This window comes from Plectropomus leopardus, unplaced genomic scaffold (genome assembly GCF_008729295.1).
Source record: "Plectropomus leopardus isolate mb unplaced genomic scaffold, YSFRI_Pleo_2.0 unplaced_scaffold4105, whole genome shotgun sequence".
NCBI classification, from domain to species: Eukaryota; Metazoa; Chordata; class Actinopteri; order Perciformes; family Serranidae; genus Plectropomus; species Plectropomus leopardus.
In genome coordinates this window covers 1-9,097 of record NW_024644959.1, presented here as the reverse complement: position 1 = coordinate 9,097, position 9,097 = coordinate 1, and the positions used below count along the sequence as shown (strand labels likewise).

Sequence of the window (9,097 nt, the reverse complement as noted above, 5' to 3'; positions counted from 1 at the left end):
GAAGGAGAAGAGCTTCATCATCGTCATCAGAAGGTTTCAGGTTTGTTTTCATCTTTTCTTCTTCTACCTTTCTTTAACTCGCTCTGATTCTGATTCTGTTGACTCCACGTCTTCTGGACACTCTGGACACAGAGAGAACGTAGAGAGGACACAGAGAGGACACCGGGGACATTATACTGTCCCCAGACTCTCACAGAGACATTCAGGTTACTGCGGGTGACGTTTAACTCGTCACTAATGGAGACGCATGTGTTTGTTTATTGGAGGATCAGATTAGAACTGCAGACTGAGACCACCATCGACCTGAGACCACCAGGGACCTGAGACCATCAGGGACCTGAGACCACCAAAGTGGTTTGACATCATTTTTAAATTTAATAATTTTTTAAAAGTTAAGAGTTTCTAAGACATTTGAACGTAATAATCCTCCGGCTCATCTTCACATCATTTCTTTCATTTGAATTAACGAGCTGAAGAGACTCTAAAGTGGACAAATTAAACGTCTTTGGTTCAGACTCTTTAGAGTCCTGATGTTTGTGTCTCTGAAGGTCACCGAGGTCACACTGACAGCTGTCAATCATCTGATCTCAACCAATCAGGACACAGGACACAACCTTCAACATGGAGCAGTGACGGACAGGTGAGCACGCACGCGCGCGCGCACACACACACACACACATCATCAGTGACATCACTGCGTGCCTGCAGGACTGAAATCGGGGCAGATTTAACAGGCGCTAAGCTGCCGCACTGTGATTGGCTGAAAACGTCGTCTCGCTTGCTGCTGCCCACAGGAAATACCTCCCTGTTTATTTTCTTCTTCGGTGGTCGACCAACATTCCTCAGGCACACACACGCTCACTGAGACCTCTGATTGGCCAAAATCCCCAGGGACACGTTGGGATTGGTCGACTGGATTCAGAAAACCCCAAATCCTCCCGTGAAAACACACACACAGACACACACACACAGTAACACACACTCTCTCTCAGAGGAATGTGTGGCGGTCTGGTCGAACGTTTGGCGCTCTGAATGTTTTAACAGACTGTTTCTCTTTCATTGAGACAGATTTCATAATAAAAGCCTCAACTTGTCCAAAAACACTACATTTCCCATCATGCTCTGCCTGTCAAACAGACAGGATGTCAGAAAAAGCCTTCTCTGCAGCAGAAACTGTCAACAAATGTCAGTTAAATAAAGGTTAGGATCTTTGAAACCTTTAAATTTAACCAGAGTCACCAAACATCTGAACAATAGCCGACAAACATCCGAACAACAGCCGACAAACATCCGAACAACAGCCGACAAACATCCGACAGTCACCTTTAGTCTCTCCATTTAAACATCATGTTTGGACTTTTAATTTGACGTGTCTCCTTGTTGTTGGTGGTCAGGATCAGCAGCCATGATGGCATCGACCAGAGGACGGACAGGAAGTCTGAATGTGCTGCACTTCCTGTTTGGTAGGTAACATATTGGACTGTCTGTCTGTCTGTCTCATTTCCTGTCTGTCTCACTTCCTGTCTGTCTGTGTGCAGGTGTCCTCCTGGTTTGTCCTGATGGGGTTTTGTCTCTGGAGCTGCTGCCGTCGTCCTCTGAAATTCTGCTCAACTCAAATGACAACTACACTGTGGTCAGTACACACCTGTCTGTCTCTACAGGCACCTGTGTGTCTCTGCAGGCACCTGTATGTCTCTGCAGGTACCTGTCTGTCTCTACAGGCACCTGTGTGTCTCTGCAGGCAACTGTCTGTCTCTACAGGCACCTGTGTGTCTCTGCAGGCAACTGTATGTCTCTATAGGTACCTGTATGTCTCTATAGGTACCTGTCTGTCTCTGCAGGCACCTGTATGTCTCTGCAGGCACCTGTTTGTCTCTGCAGGCACCTGTATGTCTCTATAGGTACCTGTCTGTCTCTGCAGGCACCTGTGTGTCTCTGCAGACACCTGTGTGTCTCTGCAGGCACCTGTATGTCTCTATAGGTACCTGTCTGTCTCTCCAGGTGTGCTCAGGTGCCTGTCTGTCTCTGCAGGTGTGTTCTGGGTGGAGTCAGGTGACATGGCGGTTACCTCTGGACTCTCAGGTGGACGGGGTTGTCGTGGAGAATCAGGGGTCCAGCAGCGTCCTGCAGCTCATCAACGCCACCTGGAGGAATTCTGGGAGGTACACCTGTGAGGAGGCATCGTCCTTTCAGAGCAGAGAGGTCGACATCTTCATACCTGGTCAAGGTGATGTGACTTCCACCACGTGTCCTTTCTCCCTGTGAGACCTGGTCTCTTGATCCTGTCTGTCCCTCCTCAGGTCCGGAGGAATGGTTCGTCCCACTGGGTCCAGGTGTGGTGATGAAGGAGTCGGAGGAAGACACCATCCCTTGTGTGGTGTCTGACCCGCGGCTCAACGTCACGCTGTACCAACGTCCCGGCAGGACGCCGGTTGCTGGGACGACATACGAGCCAGGCCGCGGCTTCACGGGACGCCTTAACGACACATCATACGTGTGCTCGGCCACCTGTGAAGACGAGGAGACAGAGTCCCAGGTGTACTATGTCTTCAGCATCGTAGGTGAGTTCATCAGGGTCAGGGTAGGGGATTAATGTGCTCAGTGGTTTAAAAGCAGCTAAAGAATATGAAGCGTCCAGGTCTACAGTGAATATTCTGCACTCTGGTGTCACTCAAGGGTCCGTGTTGGGTCCTTTTTTTTTTTTTTTTTTTTCAAATTATTGACAATTTATGTCAATAATTTGGGTTTCAATGATGTAAAAACAAAAAGTCATTTTTATGCAGATGACACAGTGCTGTTTAGTTCAATCCCGTCTTTAGTGGGACAGATTCAGGAGCTGCAGGCTGATGTTAACCTGGTTCAGAGTCTCCGTGAGTTCAGAATTAATTCTGCTTGAACCAAAATTATGCTTTTCAGGGTCGAAGCTGGTGATGTCCATCAGATGTTACTTTAAGTAAAAAACTGAACCCCTCTGATGGTGAAGGTTTCGGTTTTAGAAACAGATTCTGTTTCTCTTTTCGTGCTGGGAAGAAACTGGCTCAAGGGACACTTTTATCAGTGACTGATTATGGAGATGTTTCATGTATGCAGATTCATCTGGTCTGGGACTGTTGGACTCAGTGTTCTCAGGAGTCCACAGGAGAAAGCTGGATTGTCCTCCGGGTCACAGGGGGACGTTTGTCTTCATGAGCCTGCTTTAGACTAGCTGTCTCCTTCTTTCTGTTCTCCGCTGGCTCTGAAAACTCAGCAGCTGCAGCCGTCAATCACCTGGACGACTTCTGTACGCCGTCCCTCAAACTTTCGCTGTCTTTGGTCAAAGTGCAGCTAAAGTTTCTGCTCCGTCATCATGGTGTCTCCACCTGTCTGTCTCACCTGTCTGTCTCTCAGTCCCTAAGGTGATGGAGGTGGACATGACGGTGTCCAGCAGTGTCCTGAAGCAGGGTGAGGTCCTCACTGTGAACTGTACCGTCAGAGATACTGAGATGGTTTTCTTCTCCTGGGACTTTCCCCGCAGACAGGTACCTGTTTCTGTCTCCACCTGTCTGTGTCTCTGTCTCTCTGTCCATCTATGGTGGTGTGATGTCTCAAGTTCTTCTTCTGTGGTGCTGCTTTAGGAGGTCGAGCCTCTGACCGACTTCCTACCCAATCGGATCCGCTCCTTCGTCAACATCTCTGCGGCGACCGTGGCAGACTCAGGTAACGGAGAGTCCTGACGGCACGGGGGGACAGGTATCAGTTACCATGGTAACCTGTGTGTCTTTCTTGCAGGTGTGTATGTGTGTGTGGTGCAGGAGACGATGCAGGAAAGAACAGTGATGAAAAACGTCTCTGTGACCGTCCTCGGTGAGTACACACCCACAAACACACACTGACATACACAGACAAACAGGAGGACACATGGACTGGTGGACAGGAAAACAGGTTGACGGGAGGACAGAAGGACAGGTGGACAGGTCAAGGTGTGTCTCTGTCTCCTCAGATCGGGGGTACGTCTACCTGTGGCAGTCAGGTGAGACAAACGTGTCCTCTGTCCTCCACCACACAGTGGAGTTCACTGTGGAGGTGGACGCCCACCCCGCCGCTGCTGTCCTCTGGACCAAAGACAACAAGACCCTCGCCACTGATACAAGCTCTGTCTCCACCACACACCTGACAGAAAGCAGGTAGATCAGAAACTCACAGCTCTGCGGTCAGCTGCTGATTGATTGATTGATTGATTGATTGATTGATTGATTGATTGATTGATTGATTGATTGATTGGCAGGTATCTGAGCACGCTGACGCTGATTCGAGTCCAGATGGATCAGACAGGAAGTTACACCGCAACCGTTTCCAACGACGACGACATCCAAGAGGTCGTCTTCAACCTGGAGGTCAAAGGTCAGAGGGACAGACGGAGGACTGATGGATGAGCTGCTCACCTGTGTTTACCTGTGTGTGTTTACCTGTGTGTGTGTGTGTGTGTGTGTGTGTGTGCGCAGCGCCCCCCCGGATCACGTCTCTGTCCGAGGCGGACAGTAAGACGATGCTGTGTGTCAGCGAGGGAGCTCCATCCCCATCTGTCAGCTGGTACACCTGTCACAGGTCACACAGGTAGACACACACACACACACACACACACAGATAACTATAGTTTCTATAGATAATTTTCGAATATTTCTTCTCTTTTGGACATCTTTTTCTGTTCTCTGGTCATGTGTTACTGATTTCTTGCAGTTTGCTCATTTCCTTCTGCCGTGTTTCGTGAGAGTATTTACCTTTTTTTTCCGGTCTCAAAGGTTTAAATTTGTGTTAAAGGCATCTGACCATAGTACAATAAAACTGATGTCCCTGCAGATTTCTAAGGGTTAACTGATCGGTTTCTCCTGCTGTGATCAATAGACGTATCTGCGTTTTCTCAGCGTCGCCTCAGAGCAGCAGATGTAAAGTGAATAGAAGTGGTCCCAGTATGGAGCCTTGTGTGTTTCCATGACAGACCTCAGCATGCACAGAGGAGTCACGGTGTGTTTGGCATGTTGCCATGCTCACTGTGTTTGTCTCGTCCAGGTGCAGTAATGTGACAGGTGGGTGGAGGAGCCTATCAGCAGCCTTGGAGGGCGTGGCTCTGCAGGAGACCATCACTGAGGTGAAGGAGAGAGGCGTCACCCAGGTAACCAGTGACATCATCAGAGTGATCAGATAATCATCAGATGGTATGAGGATGATTGACAGCCTTGTGTGTGTGTGTGTGTGTGTGTGTGTGTGTGTGTGTGTGTCTCTCACCTATGCAGGTGCGCAGTGTGCTGACTCTACAGAGCCTCAGCTCGCTGTCAGCTGTTCGTTGTGAAGCCCAAAACTCTGCAGGACGCCGAGCTATAGACATGAGAGTCCTGTCCAACTGTAGGTACTGCAGGACAATTGTCTGCCTGTCTCTCTGTCCGTCTGTCTGGAGGGACTGATGTTGTATATTTTGTCTTTAGTAGGGGGACGTACAGCTGTAAACGGATCTTGTTTTAGTTTTACAGCCTTCCAAACTGATGGCTCGCAGTTTTTAAGGCGTGTTCACCTTAAAAAGTTTGCCGTTTGTTTTGGCAAGTTTTGGAATTTATTTTATTTTCTAAAATGGAGATTTTTTTTCTTCAGAACGTTTTAGCTTTTTTTTCTTTCAAAATTCTTTTTTTTAATGAAACTCTTGAAGACTCTTGTCTTTTTTTTCTTTTAAAATATGTGGTGATTTTTAGAGAAGATGTGCCCTTCAAACCCACTGGCCTGCCATAATAACTCTGTCTCTCTGTCTCACTCTGTCTGTCTCTCTCTGTCTCACTCTTTCTGTCTCTCTCTGTCTCTCACTGTCTGTCTGTCTGTCTCCAGCTCTCCTTTCCCAGGTCACGGTCTTGGTGGTGGTTCTGGTTCTGGTGGTCCTTGCCGTGGTCTTCCTCGTCATCCTCATCGTCCTCTGGAGAAAAGTCAGTCCCGTGGCGACCTTCAGGTTCAGTCAGTCCTTCAGTAGAGACTTTTATTTTTGTGACCTGAGTCCTTCCTGTCTGTCAGAAACCTCGTTATGAAGTCCGTTGGAAGGTCATCGAGTCCGTGAGTCCTGATGGGCAGCAGTACACCTACCTGGACCCAGCCCACCTGCCCTACAGCCCCACCTGGGAGGTCCCACGAGAAAACATAGTGCTGGGTAACACTCTTACACTCACCATGACCCGGACCATGGCCATGACCATGACCATGACCAAAGAAAACATAGTGCAGGGTAACACTCTGAGACTCAACATGACCCTGACCATGACCCTGTGACTCTGACCATGACCATGACCAGAAAAAACATACTGCTGGGTAACACTGAGACTCACCATGACCCCAGAGAAAACGCTCTGAGACGCAGCATGACCACGGTCCTGTGATCCTGACCCTGACCATGACCATGATCCTGGACTCTGACACAACATGGTGGTGGGTAATACTCTGAGACCACACCAGGTACGAGTGACCCTGAGACAATGATGCACTATGGAACCAGGAAGATGGACGGCTAATGTGCCAACTAATGTGACCTTAATCCTAAACTAATGCTAATCTTAACCTACCTTAATCTGAAATTCATCCTAACTTTAGTCTGTCTGTCTGTTCAGCCTGTTCTTATTCTGAACTTTTCAAATACCACCACTTCAGCATTAGTGGTATTAGTGTATGATCCTGTCGTCAAAAGGCACCTTTCACATCCACATGATGCACCAGTAGAAACGCTGCTGGAAATGACATGATATCAGAAACACAATGGTCCCTACAGGGCAGACCTTCAGTCTGGTGTTTTATTCCCGTCTAAATGTGATGTTTTATTTCTCCACCTTACCATGTGCCTCCTTCCTCCAGTCCTAACCAACGTGTGTTTGTTGACGTTCCAGCGCTGGTCGCCACGTGCTGTTGTTGCCTGAACATGGCCGCGTGCATCACACCGTGTGCTCATGTTGACGTCACGGTAGCAGCATCCTGGAACGTCAGCAGCAGACGCAGAAGGATATTTAGAGCGTAACATGCAGACGCAGAAGGATACTGACGCAGAGGCAACATGTGACGAGTCTCACTGTCTGTCTATCTGTCTGTCTCCTTGTCTCTCTGTCTGTCTGTGTGTCTCCAGGTCAGGTGTTGGGTTCAGGTGTGTTCGGTCGTGTTGTCGAGGCAACCATCTCTAGTCTTTTTCACTCTCATTCTTCAACTAAAGCTGCCGTGAAGATGGTCAAACGTCAGTATCAGTCTGACTGATTATTGATTTTTTTAAAAATTTCAGTCCCGAAATCAAACCTGTGTGAGTGTGTGTGTGTGTGTGTGTGTGTGTGTGTGTGTGTGTGTGTAGCCAGCAGTGGTGCAGTTCAATCACTGATGTCGGAGTTGAAGGTTTTGGTTCATCTCGGTCCTCACCTGAACGTCGTCAACCTACTGGGAGCGTGCACGAGAGGAGGTGGGCTACCCTAAACTAATCATAAAGTAATCCTCAACCAATCCTCAACTAATCCTCAACTAATCCTCAATTAATTCTCAATTAATCCCAAACTAATCCTGAACTAATCCTCAACTAATACCAGGTTTATCCCAAACTAATCATCAACCAATCCTCAGATAATCCCAAAATAATCCTCAACTAATACTCAACTAATCCTGAAGTAATCCCAAACTACCCCTGAACTAATCCCACGCTAATCCTAAATTAATCCTGATGAAATCCTGAATTAATTCCACCTTAATCCTAACTAATCCAAATCTCATCCTGAAAATCCCAATGTAACCCTGAAGTAATCCTGAACTAATCCTAAAATAATCCTGAACTAATCCCAAACTAATCCAGCACTAATCCTGAACTAAATTAATCCTGAATTCACCAAGGTTTGAGGTAGATTTTTTGGTCATTTTAACATAGACTCAGATTCGTCTCAAATCCTGCTCCATCTCTGGAGTTGAAGGTTGAGGACTTGTATGTTTCCCAGTCTGGGGACAGAAGCTGCTCCATGGTCTCTTTTCTGTCCATCTTTGACCCGGGTGGTGATGTCTCCGGGTTAGGACAGGTTCTCAGTGATTCCAGGGGACACAAGGACATCGGGTCTGAGTTCAGCAGGATGGAGTTTGAGCTGCAGCAAAACTAAAACCTGATGTCCTCATGTGAGGACGCAGCGTCCCAGGAGGTTATTAATGTAACCCCTGCACAATGATGACCGTCTGTCTGTCTGTCTCTCTGTCTGTCTCCAGGTCCTGTCTATCTGATCACTGAGTTCTGTTGTTATGGAGACCTAGTGAACTACCTACAGAGGAACAAACACACCTTCTTACAGACAGACACACACACCAAGAGGTCAACACACACACACACACACACACACACACACACACACACACCTGTGTGTCAGTGTTGATGGTGTCTCTGTCTCTCTGTGTTGATGGTGTCTCTGTCTGTCTGTGTTGATGGTGTCTCTGTCTGTCTGTGTTGACAGTGTCTGTGTCTCAGTGTTGATGGTGTCTGTCTGTCTGTCTGTGTTGACGGTGTCTCTGTCTGTCTGTGCTGATGGTGTGATAGGGTGATTTTCTGTGATGGACGGAGACACTGGTTGATGCTTCATTCAGGAAACGTTTAAGACGAGCAAAAGAAAAAGTATACAATTATGATTCGAATTATAACGGATATGAGCGCAATATAACGAATATGAATACAAAGACGAACTATGATGACGACAAATTACAAATGAAGACAAGTACAACGAGCGCTCGGGTCGGCCAGACAGAGACGAGACCAAACGCAGACTGACACAGGACATAGAAAGCTGGTGGACACGATCACTTAGAAAGGCAGAGGTCCTCATACAGCGCTGAGACGTAGCTGGTTGGTATCAGTTACTAACATGTCAGGTACGAGACTTCCTTTAGGAACGAGGCGTGTGTTTGTTTGTGTTTGTGTTTGTGTTTGTGTTTGTGTTTGTGTTTGTGTTTGTTTGTGTTTGTGTTTGTGTTTGTTTGTGTTTGTTTGTGTTTTTGTTTGTGTTTGTTTGTGTTTGTGTTTTTGTTTCTGTTTGTGTTTGTCTGTTTGTTTGTGTTTGTGTTTGTTTGTGTTTGTGTTTGTGTTTGT

General features: G+C 47.4%; 1 protein-coding gene across 1 annotated transcript; it reads left to right on the top strand.

Annotated features, from left to right (window-relative positions):
* On the top strand, positions 1-8,331 carry LOC121939111 (platelet-derived growth factor receptor beta-like; the record flags this gene model as incomplete). The annotated part of the gene is made up of 19 exons (XM_042482236.1): positions 1-40; positions 549-640; positions 1,395-1,463; positions 1,539-1,633; positions 2,032-2,227; positions 2,301-2,561; positions 3,388-3,518; positions 3,615-3,696; positions 3,769-3,843; positions 3,980-4,163; positions 4,265-4,380; positions 4,482-4,593; positions 5,047-5,149; positions 5,271-5,379; positions 5,851-5,945; positions 6,031-6,163; positions 7,124-7,228; positions 7,340-7,444; positions 8,227-8,331. Coding segments are annotated over exons 3-19 (2,065 nt in total), but the record flags the coding sequence as incomplete, so codon positions are not given.
* Positions 8,332-9,097: the final 766 nt, after the last annotated feature.